The following is a 19,668-nucleotide window of genomic DNA, read 5'->3' as shown; positions in this document are numbered from 1 at the left end:
TTTAATCATTTCTGATGTCTACTTTTCTTTCCTAGCAATCATCACAAAACTGGGATAAAAGGCTAAGTATTGATTCTTCGCTCCCAAGTGGCTTTGCTAGTCCTACAAATGAACTACCTCCAACTCGTATCAAGGAAAGCCACATTTTGGAAGGGCTAAGAAAGCTACAGAAGCGAAAAGTGTTACTTGAACCCCCATCAGTGATAACCAAATGGGGTTATAAAGATTGCATGAACTCGAATGAAGGAATATATTCTCCAGGAATTAAAAGTAGCAGCCTCAAGGAGTATCCCCCCTGCAAAACAGCTGACCTGGGGAGCCCCTGCAAGGAGCCCCACAAGACATTTGTTTATGATCTAGATTCCCACGATGATGCAGACGATGACTCCTCCACCTTCGCATTGCTCCAAGCAGTTCCAAACCAGAGCTACAGGCCGCATGGCAGTAAACTAACCCACAGTGTTTCTGACAGTCTGTTTGGCTGGGAAACAAATAGAAAACACATTCTGGAAGGCACATCCTCAGTTTATCCCAGGGAAAGGCCTGAAAAGCTGACAAGTTGCGCCAGCAGCTGTCCCTTGGAGAGGAGGCTGTGCCCAAGTGTGCAGACGCCTCAGGTACAGAGGGAGAGGGGCCCACACGGCCAAGGCCATGGCTGCGTGGCTGTCAACCTCCAGCTTTCAGACACTGATGACAATGAAACACTCGATGAGCTTCACATAGACAGCAGCGATGAGAAAAGTCCTTCAGACATGTCACTGGCTGCCGACACCGAGAAGCCCGTGGAGAACCTGGATGTTCTTGTGGGGTTTGGAAAATCTCTATGTGGGTCTCCTGATGAGGAGGAAAAACAAGTGCCCATCCCTTCAGAGACTAGGCCAAAGACGTTTAGTTTCATTAAGCAGCAAAGAGTCGTAAAAAGGACTTCTTCAGAAGAATGTGTTACCGTGATATTTGATGCGGAAGATGGTGAGCCCATTGAATTCAGCTCTCACCAGACTGGAGTTGTCACTGTTACCAGAAATGAAATTTCCATCAATTCAGCTCCTACTGGACCCAAGGCAGAACATGCTGAACTTTTACCTCAGGGAATTACTCGTTTACAGCCAGGAGCTGCTGCAAGAGACTATACTTTCTTTAAAAGGTCTGAAGAGGACACTGAGAAAAACATTCCAAAAGATAATGTAGATAATGTTCCCAGGGTGTCCACTGAATCTTTCAGCTCCAGGACAGTGACACAAAATCCTCAGCAGCAAAAGCCGGTCAAGCCCACACACACACTATCATGCCAGAGTAATTCCAGGTCTTCAGCGCCCATGGGCATCTATCACAAGCAAAATCTCACCAAAATACCTGCCAGGGGCAAGTCTTCACCTCAGAAATCAAAACTAATGGAGCCGGAAGCCTCCACACTACTCCCTTCATCTGGCCTGGTGACTCTTGAAAAATCACTGGCCTCAGTTCCTGGGAAACTCTCACGATTCGTGAAGACTGAGAGTTCAGGACCCCTCTTTGAATTACGACCAGATCCACATATTCCAAAACATCCCACCCAACTTCCGCACAGATTGCCCAGCAGGAGGGACTGGGTCCACTGCCCCAAGAGTCAGACTCCAGGGTCACGGTCAAGGCCTGCCATTGAGTCTAGCGACAGCGGAGAGCCCCCCACGAGGGATGAACACTGTGGCTCTGGGCCGGAGGCAGGGGTGAAATGCCCTTCCCCTCCGCCCCCTCCAGGCAGGTCCGTCTCCCTGCTGGCCAGGCCCAGCTATGACTATGCACCAGCACCTTCATCCAGCAAGTCTGAAACCAGGGTCCTCAGTGAAACAGCAAGGACCCCGTTCAAATCCCCTCTGCTGAAAGGAATCTCTGCTCCGGTTATTTCGTCTAATCAGGCCACGACAGAAGTGCAGAGGAAGAAACCTTCTGTGGCCTTCAAAAAGCCTGTCTTCACTTGCCCTACACCCTCCCCAGAAGCAGTCATTCAAACCCGATGCCCTGCTCATGCCCCCTCCAGCTCCTTCACCGTAATGGCTCTGGGGCCTCCAAAGGTCTCTCCGAAGAGAGGTGCCCCAAAAACCTCTCCTCGCCAAACACTTGGGACCCCACAAATGGACACAGGATTACAGACTCCCAGGATTTCTCCTTCAACCCATGAGCCACTGGAAATGACATCCTCCAAAAGTGTATCTCCAGGGAGAAAAGGACAGTTGCATGATAGCGCCTCCACACCCCCCAAGCCTTCCTTCTTAGGGGCAAACGAGTCACCATCATCTCAGGTCAGTAGTCCCTCTTTGTCCTCATCACCCTCCAAAAGCCATCACAGCCCTCATGGTTGTCAAAGTGCTCATGAGAAAGGACTGAAAACTCGCCTTCCGGTGGGACTCAAGGTGCTCGTGAAGTCTCCCCGGCCGCTCAGGAAAAGTTCCACCGTGCCAGGGAAACATGAAAAAGACAGTTTAAATGAAGCCTCCAAAAGTTCCGTGGCTGTGAACAAGTCTAAGCCAGAGGACTCCAAGAATCCAGCAAGCCTGGAGATCACAGCAGGTGAGAGAAATGTGACCACGCCGGATTCACAGGCACAGGACAGTTTAGCTGAGGGGCTTCCCCTGGAAACAGCACTACAAGAGTCATTGGAAAGTAGCATCCCTGGGAGTGATGGAAGGGATGGGGTAGATAACAGGTCCATGAAAAGATCGCTTTCCTCCAGCAAACCACACCTAAAACCAGCTCTGGGCATGAATGGCGCCAAAGCCCGCAGCCAGAGCTTCAGTGCGCACTCAGGAGACAAGCCTTCCACACCCGCCATGGAAGGGCCAGGCAAAGTCCGAACTCAGATCATTACCAATACTGCTGAGAGAGGCAATTCTCTTACCCGGCAGAATTCTTCCATGGAAAGCTCTCCCAACAAGGCCCCTTCTGTTCCCATGTTGGAGAGTCTCCCTAGTGCTGGGAGGCCCTTGGGGCACCCCTCCTCCAGGCAGGGCTCCCTGGGGAGCTCAGGCAGCTCCAGCAGTCAGCATGGGAGCCCAAGCAAGTTGCCTCTGAGGGTCCCTCCAAAGTCTGAGGGACTCCTCATCCCACCTGGGAAGGAAAACCAGCAGGTCTTCACCCAGGGAGAGTGCCCCAGTGTGGCTATACTTGCGGAACCAGGCAGTGACCGCCACCGGTGCCCACCCACCCCAACAGACTGCCCTGAAGCCCTGCAGAGCCCAGGGAGGACTCAGCATCCAAGCACTTTTGAAACAAGCAGTACATCCAAGCTAGAAACTTCTGGAAGGCATCCAGATGCCTCTGCAACTGCGACTGATGCTGTGAGTTCAGAAGCCCCCCTCTCACCCACAATCGAAGAAAAGGTCATGTTGTGCATTCAGGAAAATGTGGAAAAGGGCCAAGTGCAAACAAAGCCCACCTCTGTAGAAGCAAGGCAGAAGCCTGGGCCTTCTTTTGCCAGCTGGTTTGGTTTTCGGAAGAGTCGACTTCCAGCTCTGAGTAGCAGGAAAATGGACGTCTCCAAAACCAAAGTAGAAAAGAAAGATGCAAAAGTCTTGGGGTTTGGAAACAGACAACTAAAATCGGAAAGAAAAAAAGAGAAAAAGAAGCCTGAACTACAGTGCGAGACAGAAAATGAGCTTGTCAAGGACACCAAGTCAGCAGATAATCCAGATGGCGGTTTACAAAGCAAAAATAATCGGAAAACACCACAAGACATTTACAACCAACTGAAGTTTGAACCAAGGAATAGACACAGCCCTGTTACATGTTCAACAAAAGACACCTTCATGACGGAACTCTTGAACAGGTAACTCACTAGAAAAGCAGGTAGCAATGTAGAGGGGTCCCTCCACCACCTTAAAAAGAGTTGTTTGCTTTCTGTGCATTGAAGGCCAGTCAAGCATGTTTTCCATACAAGCAGAAATGAATAGTAGCAGTCTTTTATACATTAGCCAGAATTTAAACAATGAAATAAAAGTTAGCAATAAAATGATAATTTAGTCCATGTTACTTTGTTAACCAAACCAATGGTCTTTGAAATTAAAGAATGGTAAGTTTTATCAGTGTTGATAGAAATTCCACCTACACTAGGAACTATGAATGTACCCAGATGGCATGAAATGGAAGAAAATTACACGTACGTTTTAAAGCATGCCGATTTCATTGATTATACCTAGCAAACATATACTTGGAAACTTTCCAGAAATAATGATGTTTCTTGCCACTCTTAAGCTAAAAAGGTATTTAGGAATCACTCTTCAGTGGTTTTTATTTTGCCCCTCTCCACAGTAATCATAAAAATAAAAAATACATTATGATATTGTCACATCTAAATTGACACGCTACTAGAATATTTGAAGATTTGATCAAGGCCTGTGAGGAACACTTATCCCTCAAAGGTTTCAAGACAAAGAGCTAGAAAGAGATTACTTTAAATATTAAAAGGATTGGGAAAAGGAGAGTGATTGAAGAAGGAGCAAGGTAACTCATGAGAGGAATCACTTTCTACCTGCAGAGTTGATAAGAAAGCAGCTCCACAGACAGAAAGTGGATCAACTAATGCTTCCTGCAGGAATGTGTTAAAGGGCGGTTCTCAGGTCTCCTGTCTCACCGGCAGCTCTCTCAGCACTCAAGGAAACCACAAGAAAAACATGAAAAGCAAAGCCGATATGGAAGTACCGAAAGGCTCCCTGGTAAGTGCTCCTCCATCCTGGTATCAAGTGCTACAGTCTGAGATGTTCTGGCTGGGGTCTTTCTACCGTTTGCTAATCAAAGTGTGTGGGTAAGAGATTGCAGTTGGGGGAAAGAAAAGGTCAGTGAAAAAGGATTTGTAAAAAGAGAGAGAAATACTGGGGACAACTGCAGCAGAGAGCTGGCAGCTGGACCTCGAGTGGGCCTGGCCCTCAGGAAATGCTGCTGCTTTCCCCAGCTGTTTTCAAAATGATGAGTATAATCGCGGTGAGTCCAGGCAAATGATGCTACCGGTATCATCTTCAAATTACACCATTGGGCTGGAAATTTGTTTTGATGATTATTTCTAACATCACCAGCAACCAAAAAGGAACGAACATGATTTTAAAAATAAAAGTGCTAAACAATTTAAGAGACTATTGCCTATTTTGATGATTTAAGCGTTGTTTATGTTTTATGAAAGTTGTATGAACCAATTCATGCAACTTAGACAGAAGCTGTGAAGACTAAGAAAGTTTTTTTGGAACTTGGCTCCCTATCACTTAGCCTATTATGGGGTCCAGAATGCAGGGAATAGACTTCTTTTTAAAAATTAAAAAATAAATGGAGCATTTTTATATTTTCCTGGGGTGTACTAGTTTCAGTTAATTTTTTTTTTAATTACCTTAAATTGCACTTACTCTCCTTACATTCTTTATGTACTTGTGTAAATAATTTGATAGTATTCATTGTTCCTTTTGGTAAGTTCCAGAGCACTTAAACACATAAAAAAATTCTCTTTACGGCATTACTATATCCATATCTTTTTGTACTCTAATAAAGAGGTTATCAAAATATAGTATATACTACCATTTTCTGAAGGAGAGCTTTCAGTATTTCCCTGCATTATTTTCTGGAGTCATTCAAGAGTAGAGGAGATTTTAAAGTGACCACGGCTGACATTATTAGCTATTAATTATTAGCTATAAGTATTTATCGATGTTTAGATTTCCTTCAAGTTTCACATACTTTAATTTGAGAGAAGTGGATGTTTAAATTTTTTTACTCAAATAGCTCTTGACTCTACAGAACCATAAGGTCTTTTTGACAAACTCTCCAAAATTGTATGCAGATTATGTTCGTTGCAGAAGTTGTTTTTTTTTTTTTTTTTTTTTCTTTCCCCCATCCCATTTCTGCTCTTGGTTTCCATGGTATCATCCCTTCTTTGAAAACATAGATGTCCCCTGCATTATAAAACCACAAATTATAAGCATATCTGAGGCTGCCCTTGTAGTGTCACTGAAAGGAAGGGGAGAGAATGAACGTGTGAAAATGTGCAATATGCTGGAAATTCAATCCAGCTGATGGAAAACTTTGATAGCCTGGCAGAGCCCCTTATCAGAGGCGCTCGATTTAACTATGCTCCATTTAGTATGGTCCTGACAGCTTAGGGTATATCTTCACTGTATAGAAGTACCAAAAAAACAAAAAGACTTTGTGTTTGGCTTTCACGATTTCATTTTTATTTTCTTATTGCTTCCTAATGCTAAAGTTATTTGCCATGCTTTTCCTGTCTCATCTGCAGTCTTTCACAGGGTGCTCTGGTCTTTTCAGAATACCTGCAAGAAACACTCTTATTATTTTGTGTGAAGTACAAAGATTCCCTAACGACCCCACATATACATAATCAATAGGGATACGATAATTTTTCTAGTTAGTTGAAAGACAGATTAGTCATGCTGAGAAGCTTTTCCATACAGAGAAATGTCATTAACCTGGATAGTTGACTAGCTAGTCATTTTTTAAAATGTAAAATGCAGTGCTTTTTTGTTTCATCTCCGTAATCATCAGCATGGATTGGACTGAAATTACTAATTTCAGAAAGGACATTGCTATAGACTCCTTTGGGATTAGTACAGGAATAGGAGTGAAAACTCATTTATTACATGTTATAAGCCTATATAGGAAGGAGATTAGATGCAAAATGAGATGTATTTTAACACCACAGCCCATTCACACAGGTATTCGTGTGAATACCCATGAACCTTTTAAAATTCAGAGTTGAAGGGAATTTCCCCCCACTAGGGCTCAAGGTAAATTCACTCTCTGCTTATTTTAAAGTGTGTTGCAAAGAACTTTTTCATAGCAGTTATTTTGGATGAAAACAATGTCTATATGGATTGCATTACGTATCACACTTTTTTTCCTACATAAAACCACTGTTTAAAACCTTATGATATACTATACCACCATCTTTGTTCTTTACAAACTAAGATTATATATAGTTATGAGAGTCCTAAGGCATTTTTAGTATTCTAATATGTAATAGAAAGATTATTTTCATACATATAACAAATCCACATGGGTAGCAAACCTCCACTTAGTTCACTAGTAACTGCATATTCATTTTTAGTATTGCTGGAAACATTCTAAAATACGTTTAAAAGTCCTATTAATGTTTGGCTGAATTAAATTTTTTTCTTATTTCACAGCCTTAATTAGAAGCTTATATCCCCATTTCTGCCATCATTTATAGACCACTTAGCTCTAATTTTTGTGTAATTTAGACAAGGGCTGTGCTACTTGGTACTTTTATTTAAATTATACAAAATCATTACAAAATAAGGAAAAGGCATCTCCTAGAAAGGCTGCTTTGGTATTAAGTTAATAAGTCAAAAAGAGGTACACTATGCTTGCTACATGTTTTAAGTTCTTCCTTCCTGTGGATTTAGATAATTTTCTGAAATGAAAAGTCTCAAAGAAAGACAGCTCTAGGCTCCCAGTTAACTATCACTGGGCAAAAATAAAATAAAAATAATGAGATCATATACCTTCATCATGAACCATTTTAATATGACCATTTTAGTATGGGTATTTTAATTTAAATTATTGGTACTCTCTTCACCCAGTGTCACATAGTCTTAAAAAAAAAAAATCTGCTAATAAAAAAGCATCAAATACTATCCCATTAAAATGGTACCATGGTGATAAAATGGCAGAAAATAGTACAATAATTACACAAATTGTTATCATCTTATTAAGTTCTGTGAAATGTTATAATTTTAACATCCTTAATTGAACAATTCTGTTCTAAATGGTATTTTGATGCTAATAAGAAGCATGCATATTTTGCCCTCCGCCTGCAAAGTTTTCTAAATGAGTAGCTTTTCCAAAGGTTATGCCTTCCAGGAGTTTTCCCTCCCAGGATTATTTCCTGTCTCACTTAGATTCATTATGTTCTTTTCCTTTTCAAATGAGCTTTGGCATCGAAATGTTGGTTTCTTGGGAAGCCGTTAGTGTTAGGGTGATTCAGGGAAGAAAGATGTATAGAACTCCAAATGAAGGATGTTCTCAAAACTGGGTTTAATTATGAAATTATATCAATGGTGAATTATTTTCTCCCCTTTTCCACTTGTGTCTCTTACAAGCACATTTCTTCCCGCCCTTCCTAGGAACAGGAAGCTCAATTTAACTTCCTAGGAACAGGAAGCTCAATAAAATAGAAGTGCAGTGATATTTAATTGTTGCCTGTTATAGACTGGTGTTTGGAGTAGTAGTTCCTGAGACTAGAACTGCAGAGCCCCAAAAGATGGACAAGAGTTAGAGATGAATCATTAGAAGACACCCAAAGCACTGACAACTAACTTAAACCAAAAACAACCCATAGTTGTTGCTTGTGAGTCACCTTCTACTTTTTACCAAATGGGACATAACTGACATGGACTTGTTTCTGTTCCTGGGATGGCAGCAATGACTGGGACATTTCTGCATTTCTAACCACCAGTCTTTTCTGACCCAAACGCTTGCCAGACTTCTTGGTTTTGGGTCCACTCTCCCATTCTTTGCAGTGCTTTCCCGCATGGAGACTGTCCCACTTGTACCTATTTTTGGCAAATTCTTGACCTGGCAGCCTTCTTACTCCCAGGAAAGCTCCCACAACTTCCCACCAACATCCAGCTCCTATGGGATCAAGAATGAAAATTAATTTAAATTTCATCCTATGAAAAATATAATTAGCAAGGGGAATCTGCTGCCAAAATAAATTATGCCCCTCATTTCCGTAGGCAAATGGATTTTTTTTAATTACTCACCACTTTGCATTGAAATCTATTTGTATGGATAATTAGAACTGACAAGTATGTCACTCTAAAGCACTCCCCCACTTTCCATTTTCTTGCTGCTTCTTCATCCATTCCCTTCAAGTTCACAGTTTCCCCCCCTGAGTCATCTGCCCCTCATGGGTCATCCAGCCCAGGAGAGCTGAGAGAGCCAGGGGACTCATTCACCATCTCAGTTCCTCTCATAAGTCCCCAGAGGCCACATTTAGCGTTTGCCGTTAAGCACATAAAGCCCTGGAAAGGCTCTGGCAAGGAGCTGACAGGTAGGACTGTGCAGTAGCTTTTGTTTTCTTTCTTAAATATGATAATTAGAGAAAGGAGGTGGAGAAGGCACACAGAAGGGGTAGGGAATAGTAGGGAAGGGAAGCGGAGAATTACACACACACACACACACACACATACACGAAAAATGTTTACTACTCTTAAAATATAGTTTATGGATACTTGGAATATTGCCTTCATACCTAACTGGTAGACATTAACAAAGAGTAGTTCTTTGGAAGGTCTGGAAAGGACAGCTGTAACTGGACAGGGCACTCTGAAAAATTGAATTATAGCAATGAATAGGAATCAGGAGTGCTTGTTCTATAACTGAAATTCTGTATGACTTTGAATAGATTATTAACCCTCTCTGAACCTCCTTTTTCTGTATCTGTAAGATGAAAACTTTGTTCTGATTATTTGATTCTTTCATTTAGAATTTCACAGGCTGGCAGAGATGATGATTTACTCACAGTCCAACAGGTTTTGAGGGCACCCCTGCAAGTTTAAAATGTATAAATTTAGAAAAACCCGAAGGAAATACTATTTTACATTGACAGGTGGGGGAAATATGGGACATACTGCCTTAAGAGCTGATATGAAACTGAAAATATGATTTCCTTGTTGTTTCTATAAAGTAGGATAAAAGGCTCCCAGTGGATTATTAATGGAAACTAAGGTGTTTGGGGGCCTTTGGGTCACCTTGTCATGAACAGATCCCTGAGCAGAGAACCTTGGAAGGCAAATAAGTAGTGCTTTGGTCTTTCTCATACTCGTAGTACGTTTCCTCTCTGCCATCTGTAAATATATACTGCTAGAACATGGTCAGTTAATGAAGCCCTTTTTTCCTGCCTTCTTTCATTCTCTGACTTTCTTCCTGTGGAGTTGCTAACCAACAGGGAAATGCCCACAGATTAGACAGCTGAAGGGGAAAGAAAGTGATGAAGCATGGCCTCTTGATACCGAACCCTTAGCGATCTCTCCTTGCCAGGGTTGAGTTAGCCGTCTACATACTCTCTTGAGTTTGCCATCTCTGGCTATCAGCATGGTACAGATTAAGCACCAATTACATTCTAATATTGAAACTGCAGTCATAAAATGTAAATAATTGGTCTTATTCCATTAAGTATGAAAAATAGGAGGCAAAAAGTAGAAAGCTAAATCCAGCTCAAAGTCAGTATTCAGCCATATGACTTTTACATTGAGAGTATAAAATAATAATTTCTTGGCATTCAACTCAAGCCCTGTAGCAAATCCACTGACAACCTCTGATGTAAGTGCCTCAGCAGAACACCCATTTTATTGCACATTGTTTTCATTGGCTGCCTGGAATGTATTTCAAAAGAGCTATGTAGGGCCATTCCCTCCAGAACCCTAAGTTGTCTTGATACTGAGTCCAAGTCTGCATAGGCATATTCAAGTGGAAATTTCAGAATACCAAAGGTCCCCCTAGTAAACACAAACCTGGAGTCAGATTTGCTGTGTTTAAATCCCAGTGCCACCACTTTGACAGTCACCTTCTCTGTTGCTTTGGGATGGGTCTTCATCTTTTAAAATAAAGCTAACCATAGCACCTGCTTCATAGCACTGTTGTAAGGATTTTGAGATCTTACATGCAAACAGCGCCTGCCCAGTATGTAAGTGTTCACTGTTGTTTGTGGTTGGTATTGCTGATAATGCTCTTACTTCCGCTATTGGATTGGGAAGCAGGGGGCCTGGGCTTTCATGCCAGTGTTGCCACTTACTTCATCCGTGCCAACTTTAAAGAGACCTCAGAATTCTCATCTGTAAAATACTGGGACTTCATTAAATTCTGTGTAGAGTTCCATCTGATGCTGCCCAATCAAGCGCCTGGGCCTTCCAACTGAAATATAAGAGGGAATGGTTTTGGCTGAAAAAAAAAATCTAGATAAATGACTCACTGCTCTAGTTCACTGATCATATATACATCACTGTCATCTCCTTTCATTATGGAAAGAATGAAAAAAAAAATTGTCTTCTTAGTTACATTCCAGGAAAGGGCCAGGAGATCTAAGTATATTTAAAGTATATATTTTCATTCCTATTGAAATAACTGGTAGTGGAAGTCACTTACTCTAGAGGAATTATACCTCCTTAGACTTTAATTTTTCCTAACAGTCGTGTGTTACTGATTTTATTAATTATTAAAAAGCAAAGCTGTTATCTCTAAAATTGTGTGTAGAATTAGATACCCTGTAAATTCTCTCCTTCAGAGATGAAGTTATATGTCTGAAAATAAGCTCTTATAATTAAAACTTGCAATAAAGGCAAATGATGGAGTGTGGAAAAGTGGAATAAAAAAATATATGTTATATGTATACGTACATACTCACACATGTATATACATGCAAACACTCACACCTATGCCCAAATATTTGTTATAGAATGTATCATTACTCTGAGGATTGCAAAACGATCTTTTTAATAAAACAAATAAGAACTTGCATCATTTTCTTCTTCTTACAGGTAAAACAGGCAAACGAAAACTTGCAAGAGGATGAAGATGATGCAGTTGCAGATTCTGTATTTCAGAGCCACATCATAGGTAAAAATTCACATATTTATATGTCTTTTACTGAGACTTATTCTAAATGTGTCCTTCGTTCAGATATGGTACATTCCTAGAGACCATGTCCCTCTATCAAGTCTGAGTCTTAACTATTCACACGTGGTTGCCGTTATCTCCTTAGACCTTGGACATTACCATAAAATAAATGGGTCAAAGCAGCACCTATGAGGAAAACATGGATATGTGTAAAAGAATGCAAACTGATGGGAAGTATTTGTCAATATGAAATCAAAGTGATACTGAGTAATCCAGTTTCTATAATTGTCTCAAGAACACCTAGTGGTTAGAAGTGTGGGTGGTGGTTTTCCTAAATGGAATATTTGATAAATTGAATGTTTTACACATAGTAGCAAATATAGAATAAGAAAATACGGTTTGCCAAAACTCTCAACTCACTTTTTACATCATTTCTGTGAAAACTCAGAACATAGATAGTCCTGTCTCTGAAATAAGTTCAGCTTGTCAGCCACGTCTTAAAATTGTGCATAACCTTGAAGGAACTCAAGTTCCCAGCACACAGGAACTTTGCTGACCTCTTTTCAGCAGCTGGGAGGTAACCAGTAATAGAGGAGTTGCCTGTGACTACCATCCTTGTCAAGAGATAGAAGAAGTGACACCTTTAGCTGCTCCAGGCCACCCTGGACACTTGAAGGACTGGTTGTTCCTCAGGCTCTAAATATAGCCATGAATGTGAGCGTGCTGATTATTTAGCTTGACACAAGACACGGAGGCATCATGGAATCATTTCTGCAAGTCACATTTGGGTGTAGGAGATAGTACTGAATACCGTGTCCCAGGATGTGATGGCCCCGCAGATCCCCAGTGTCTAGTATAATCAGCATGCATTTCTCCTCTCCTTTCACCTGGAGCATCTTTAGCTGCCCACTCTCAGTCTCCCACTACTCGGCGCCATGTTGGCGCACTTTGTGGCTGTTTTTCTAGCATACTCAGCGGTCTTGTGCAAACGATAATTTATAGATTGTCTGAGAGAGTTGTTGTACCCCCATGGCTTAATGAGACTGGCATGCCATTATTATTCTTTTCATTCATAATTGGAAACACAAAAGTCTTCACAAACAACCGAAAGAGTAGTCTGAATAAGATTATTATTCCAAAAGGACATCCTTTATTATAGTTGTCAATGTAAAATGCTTAAATTGGTATCAGTTCTGCCTAGTTAGCTAATATTCGAGTTAAATATTGTTTAACAGCCTTCAAACATGACATTGTGCAAAGCCCTGCTGAGTCATCATTTTTCCATAACGAGGTGTTCTTGGGCCTATGAAATAATATATATAAAGTCACAAGCTGAATATTTTCTAAGAGAACTACAGGAATCTCTTAAAATATTTTTTAATAGGTAGCAATTCTTTATATCTGCGCTGCTTGATGCGATAGCCACTAGCCACATGTTGGCTGTTTCAATTTAAATCAATGAAGCAAGATAAAATTAAAAATTTACTTCATCAAAAATACTAGCCACATTTTGAATGTTCAGCAGCCCTGTATTCTGTACAGTCACTTGTTGCTTGGTGACAAGAATATGTCTTGAGAAATGTGTCATTTGGCAATTTCAACGTTGTGTGAATATCAGAGTGTACTTACACAAACCTACATGGTATAGCCTACTACACACCTAGGCTATATGGTATAGCCTGTTGGTCCTAGGCTACAAGCCTGTACAGCATGTTACTGTACTGAATATTGCAGGCAATTATAACACAATGGTAAGTATTTGTCTATCTACCCACAGCTAAATATAGAAAAGGTAAGGTTAAAAAAATGCTAGTATTGGCCGGACGCAGTGGCTCATGCCTGTAATTCCAGCATTCTGGGAGGCCAAGGCAGGTGGATCACGAGGTCAGGAGATTGAGACCATCCTGGCCAACATGGTGAAACCCCGTATCTACTAAAAATAAAAAAATAAAATAAAATAAAATTAAAAAATTAGCTGGGTGTGGTAGTGGGTGCCTGTAGTCCCAGTTATTTGGGAGGCTGAGGCAGGAGAATGGCATGAACCCAGAAGGCAGAGCTTGCAGTGAGCCAAAATCGTGCCACTGCACTCTAGCCTGGGCAACAGAGTGAGACTCCGTCTAAAACAATAAAAAATAAAAAAATTCGCATCAAAGATAAACAACAGTATACCTGTATAGGGCACTTATAGAAATGGAAGTTGCTCTGGGTGGGTCAGTTAGTGAGTGGTGAGCGAATGGAGGGCCCAGGACATCACCTTACACTACTGTAGACTTCCTAAACACTGTACACTTAGGCTACACTAAATTTATTGAAAAAAAAATTCTTCAATAATAAATTAACTTTAGCTTCCCATCACTTTTTTACTTTATAAACTTTTAAATTATTTTTAACGTTTTGACTCTGTGATAATACTTAGCTTAAAACAAACACATTGTACAGCTACACAAAATATAATATTTCTTTTTATCCTTATTCTATAAGTTTTTTTCTATTAAAATTTTTTTTCACATTTAAAATTTTTTGTTAAAAACGAAAACACAAACACACATATTATCTAGGCCTCCACAGGGTCAGAATCATCAATATCACTGTCTTCCACCTCCACATCTTCTCCCACTGGAAGATCTTCAGAAGCAATAACACACATAGGACAGTCATTTACTGTGTTAACAATGTCTTCTTCTGGATACCTCCTGAAGGAATAGCCAGAGTCTGTTAACTTTTTTTAATAAATGGAAGGAGTACAGTCTAAAATAACAGTAAAAAGTGTACTATAGTAGTAAATACATAAACCAGTAATAGTCGCTTATTATCATTATCAAATATTCTGTACTATACATCATTGTATGTGCTAGATTTTTCAATGACTGGCAGCACATAAGTTTTTATACACCAGCATCACCACAAACATGTGAGTAATGGGTTACACTATGATATTACAATAGTTTAACTATGACGTCACTAGGCAATAGGAATTTTTCAGCTTCATTATAATCTTAAGGGATCACCATCATGTATGCAGTTCATCATTGGGCAACACATCATTTTGTGGTACATGACTATGTTCTATATCATAAATAGATCACATATGTTCCTTCATCACACAAACATATGTGTTCTATATGAATGTTTCCTTCATCAGTGTTCTGTTGGATAGTGCTGCGTTAGAGTAATCTAATGGAAGTACATTTGAACGATGTTTTTGATAGATAATTGACTTGATGTGCAGATCATTGCAGATGTATCTCTTCAAAGTGGTAGAGAACCATATGAATAAGCTACTGTTGGCCACAAGTAAACAACAGCAAAAAAGCCTGACAAGTCATTACATAAATAATAAAGTTAATCATCTTATAGAATTAAAAGACTGGAGGAAGGCAAACATGAAAGAGGTGTGTAGCAGCTCAACAATGTCATCGAAAGCCCTTTATATACAGGTACCTTTTTCGACCACGTATTTGTATTGTAACAAGAACTCAGGCAAAGTTTTGTCCATAGTTAAGAAGAACTCTTGGGATCTATAAGTTTGGGGCACTCGATACTGGTTTGAGCAAATTTGAATTGGAGAAGAAAGGACAGGATCAAGCCTACTTCAGTGAACTGCACAAGAATCATCACCGGGGAAAAAAGAGTTGTTTTGTGGTAGAACCCTGCTTTTGAAAAGTAGCCTGCATAAAGGCCAAGAATTGAGACAAACCTATGTTAAGCCAAATAGAGGAGCCAATATTGGCTCATCGTATCTATTTACTTGGCCATGATTACCCTGCTAGTTTTTTGTCCTCATGCTTGTGGCCTCTGGTTGCAAATTGACTCCCACCACTCTAGTCATTTACCTTTAAGACAAAAGTATAAGGAAGACCAAAACTTCACTACAGTTCCCCCATAGACTCCATCTTATGGATCACTGATGAGAAATGAATCATGCAGCCAATCCTAGCTGCAAAGGATGCTGGGAAAGTTAGCATGTTGCTTTCCAGCCTCCATTGCATGAAATAGCAGGGAAAAGAGGGCTGAGCATGTCTCCTAGGCTAGCCAGTCAATAGGCTCTCCACAGACCTTCTAAAAAGTCCCTCCATTTCAAGACTGAATGAGACTCAACAAAGTCAAGTGGTTGTTTATCTTAATTCCACAAGAATGGCCAAGAATATATATATTTTGTACCCTGATAATACCATTGTTCTTCATGTTGTCTAACCTAAGTGTTGTCACATATTCTTGCAATATTTTGTAACCATAATATGTTTCCAATAGCAGCAACTGTGCAAATCTAAATGTGTTATTCTTCTAACCAATACTAACTAATGTCTTTGACAGAGAACAATCAGGAAAGTTGTGAATCTGAATGTTTGCATTTCTGTGGTTAAGGGTAATCACATTAGTTTAATCCAAATGTTTTGAGTTGATTACAAGAGAAGACATGTTAACGTGGCCAGATGCAGTAACTGATCTCTGTAATGCCAGCACTTTGGGAGGTTGAGGCAGCAGAATTGCTTGAACTCAGGAGTTCAAGACCAGCTTGAGCAACATAGTGAGATCCCATCTATACTAAAATTTTTTTTAAAATTAGTCAGGCATCGGGGCATGTGTCTATAGTCCCAGCTACTCTGGAGGCTGAGGCAGGAGAATTGTTGAGCCTCAGAGGTCAAGGGTGCAGTAAGCCATTATCACGCCACTGCACTCCAGCCCAGGTGACAAAGCAAGACCCTGCCTCAAAAAAAAAGAAAAAAAAAAGATATTAACTAAACCTGCTCGATATTGAAATTCAAGATTCATGCTTAAGTAAAATAAAGCAACTACATTTTTTTCTTTAAAATTGCCCTCATAAGTGTCAGACTAAACACAGCAAATGGCTAGCCTAGCCTAATAGAAATATTAACAACAATGATCACAAATGCTGTATTTCTAATTAATCTTTCCTGCTATCTAACTATAATGCCTTTACCCTATGTATTATACTAATTGTCTACTACAGTTAACAATTAGTAGGAATTCAAATACCATTCCTTGTCTTGTATTGAAAACATCAGCCAATTATAATAAAAAGTAATTCCCTAGGAGGAAACAGGGGATTTGTAAAATCTTATAAAGAGGAGAAAATGTCCTTTGAGGAATTTGGGGGAGAATATTATTGAAGCAGAACCCATAGGATTCACACAAAAAAATTGAATCCTATTGGGATTGTATGGTAGGTGTTCATGAAGTGAAAGATACATGTTATTTACCACCAACTTAAAAGAGTTGAAAAGAATAATCTTCCCAGTAGTCTAAAGGGCATAGGCCACAGTGCCCCCTGGTTGAATGAGGTCTATTTACCCTCCCCCATTGTCTGGGTGTACTCCTAGCCTCTTTTGCAGGAGCCAGAAGGGTTCCTACTACCAGAGTGTAGCATGACAGAGGACATGGTCTTACCCTGATGCTCTGACTTTCCTTGGATAGCTCTGTGAAGTTGCCTGTGAGGTGCTCTTTTCCCTACTCCAGAAACTGATATTGCCTCCGAAGCATCCTGCCACCCCAATCTATTGTCCTTCCTCCATTCTTCCCCAGAGGGGCTCTCCTGTCTGCAGCTAATGTATCATGCAGAGGGACAATAGGTGCTCAGTAAATACCTTTGAGTAACTTAACACCATAAATCAGTATATTTCCATTTTTTCAGGGTGTTTCATTTCTTTGTTCCTTATCCTCTCCTAGACTTTAGCTAGCTAATGTGGTAAACTAACTCACATCTGTGTAGTAACGGATTATACAGGTACCTTTTTCGGCCACATGTTTGTATTATAACAAGAACTCAGGAAAAGTTTCATTCGTAGTTAAGAAGAACTCAGGCCAGGCGAGGTGGCTCACGCCTGTAATCCCAACACTTTGGGAGGTCAAGGCGGGCAGATCACCTGAGGTCAGGAGTTTGAGACCAGCCTGACCAACAGGGAGAAACCCTGTCTCTACTAAAAATACAAAATTAGCTAGGTGTGGTGGCACCTGCCTGTAATCCCAGGTACTTGGGAGGCTGAGGCAGAAGAATGGCGTGAACCCAGAAGGCAGAGCTTGCAGTGAGCCAAAATCATGCCACTGCACTCTAGCCTGGGCAACAAGAGCAAAACTCCGTCTCAGAAAAAAAAAAAAAAAAAAAAGGAAAAAAGAAAACTTACAGATCTTTGGATCTATAAGTTTGGGGCACTCAGTACTGGTTTGAGCAAATTTGGGTTGCAAAAGAAAAGACAGGATGAGGCCTACTTCAGTGAACTACACAGGAATCATTGCCAGGAGAAAAAAGAGTTTTTTTGTGGTAGAACCCTGCTTTTGAAAAGTAGCCTGCATTAAGGCTAAGAATTGAGACAAAGCTATGTTAAGCTAAATAGAGGAGATTTGGAGCATCATGTATAATGGCCATTCTGGTAACACAGACATTGTTCTTATAAGCTTTTATCATCCAACCATAAAGCATCTAATCCACAGTAGTAATGTGCCCATCTGCAGTTAGGTAGAGACAAAAAGAATAAAAGAGTCATATGATGTACAGTTGTTATTATCAAGGAACCTCTACACCACATTCAACTGAAGGTCAGCAAATAGAGCAGCTTCTTCACCCAGCAGAGGAGAGAATGCCTGGTCCAATGCCAGAATGTTGATGGCTGTGGTTGTTTCTTTGGTCAGGAAAGGGGGGAAGATCTCACAGGCGCTTGAAGCAAGTGCTTCACTATATATAGAGAACAAAACCCAAGACCTAGATGCTTATCAGAATGAAAGGAACTCTGGGACCTACTTCATTGTATCAAAGCCCTAATAGAACATGTCTAACAGTAGTTATCCATATGTGGATCCAATCATCTGAGTTCTCCAAACCACATTGATTTTTAAATCCACGACTGGATTTTTCTAACCATTAGTACCAGTAGAATTAGGTTCGGATGGGAGCAGAAGAAACTCTAAAGTGCCATGGTTTAAATAAGAATAGAAATTTCTTGCTGTCACATATGAAAGCCCAGAGGGAGGTGGTCAAGCTAATAGAGCAGTGCCAGACTCTCCTATCTTGTCCTTCTGCCTCATACAGTTTACATTCCTTATGATTTTCTTTTCTTTTTTTTTTTTACACGCCTGTAATCCCAGCACTTTGGGTGGCCGAGGCGGGCAGGTCACGAGGTCAAGAGATTGAGACGATCCTGACCAACATGATGAAACCCTGTCTCTACCAAAAATACAAAAATTAGCTGGGCATGGTGCCATGTACCTGTAGTCACAGCTACTCGGGAGGCTGAGACCGGAGAATCACTTCAACCCGGGAGGCAGAGATTGCAGTAAGCTGAGATCGTGCCACTGCACTCCAGCCTAGGGACAGAGCGATACTCTGTCTCAAAAAAAAAAAAAAAAAAAGAAAAAGAAAAAAAAATTCCATAGAAAAACAAATTTGGAGAGTTGTTAGAAAAGATGTGATGGATTTCAATGATTTATGCATAGTTCCTATTTTGCATAATTTGAACGATCACTGCTTTCTGTGCAGTTAACCTTGAGTAACTTTTTGAGAAAACATGTTGGACTTGGATTAATTTGCCACCACCATATGTATGAATAAATATATACTTGTTCACCAACAAAGTATGTAGATGTTCAAATAAATATTTTGTGGAATACAATGCATCTAGAATTATCTTTTCCCTAAAATTGAATAGGACATTAGGACTTCTAGTAGTCTAGCTGGCAATCAAAGTCCTTGATAATTATCTGTCTCATTTGAAGAAGTCACTTTAAGATGTCACTTTTGATCACTACGATGCTCATATTTAAACTTTTACAATTTCCTCCCCAAGAAGATTTGAAGAAAGTTTAGAAATTTAACATAGAGGAAATGGCATTCATATTTAAAATAAAAGTATATCTTAGAAAGTTGACCATATTGTTACAGCTTTTTGAGCAGAAGGCTGCTTAAGTCGAGTGTCACATTTTTAATAGTGTGCTAACACATTTAGGCTTAATTGTAGGCAGGAAGAGCTATTGATAATCAGAACAAAATGTGAGTGGGAAGTGCAAATGTTCTCAATAACTTTGATAGATCCTATTCTGTTGACT

The 19,668-nt window shown here is 40.3% G+C and overlaps 1 protein-coding gene and 1 long non-coding RNA gene across 4 annotated transcripts in view; one reads left to right on the top strand and one right to left on the bottom strand.

Annotated features, from left to right (window-relative positions):
• LOC105492540 (NCK associated protein 5) overlaps positions 1 to 19,668 on the top strand; it is an 891,224-nt gene that overhangs the window by 774,213 nt on the left and 97,343 nt on the right. For all 3 annotated transcript variants that reach the window (XR_011610241.1, XM_071073805.1, XM_071073806.1), the window contains exons 13-15: positions 36 to 3,802; positions 4,511 to 4,688; positions 11,532 to 11,610. Coding sequence is in view for 2 of the 3 variants with exons in the window: in XM_071073805.1 (XP_070929906.1) it covers positions 36 to 3,802; positions 4,511 to 4,688; positions 11,532 to 11,610 (4,024 nt within the window). In the remaining variant the exon portion in view is untranslated. The remainder of the gene's footprint in view (positions 1 to 35; positions 3,803 to 4,510; positions 4,689 to 11,531; positions 11,611 to 19,668) is intronic.
• LOC139357297 (uncharacterized) lies at positions 6,175 to 15,534 on the bottom strand. Its single transcript, XR_011610249.1, has 5 exons — positions 15,444 to 15,534; positions 10,790 to 10,908; positions 9,248 to 9,321; positions 8,547 to 8,625; positions 6,175 to 6,284 (listed from the first exon to the last, which is right to left on the bottom strand). It is a non-coding gene; the product is annotated as an uncharacterized lncRNA (long non-coding RNA).

Source organism: Macaca nemestrina, chromosome 11, assembly GCF_043159975.1.
Source record: "Macaca nemestrina isolate mMacNem1 chromosome 11, mMacNem.hap1, whole genome shotgun sequence".
Lineage (NCBI taxonomy): Eukaryota > Metazoa > Chordata > Mammalia > Primates > Cercopithecidae > Macaca > Macaca nemestrina.
Note: the sequence above shows the minus strand (reverse complement) of the source record. Positions and strands in the feature narration are given on the sequence as shown.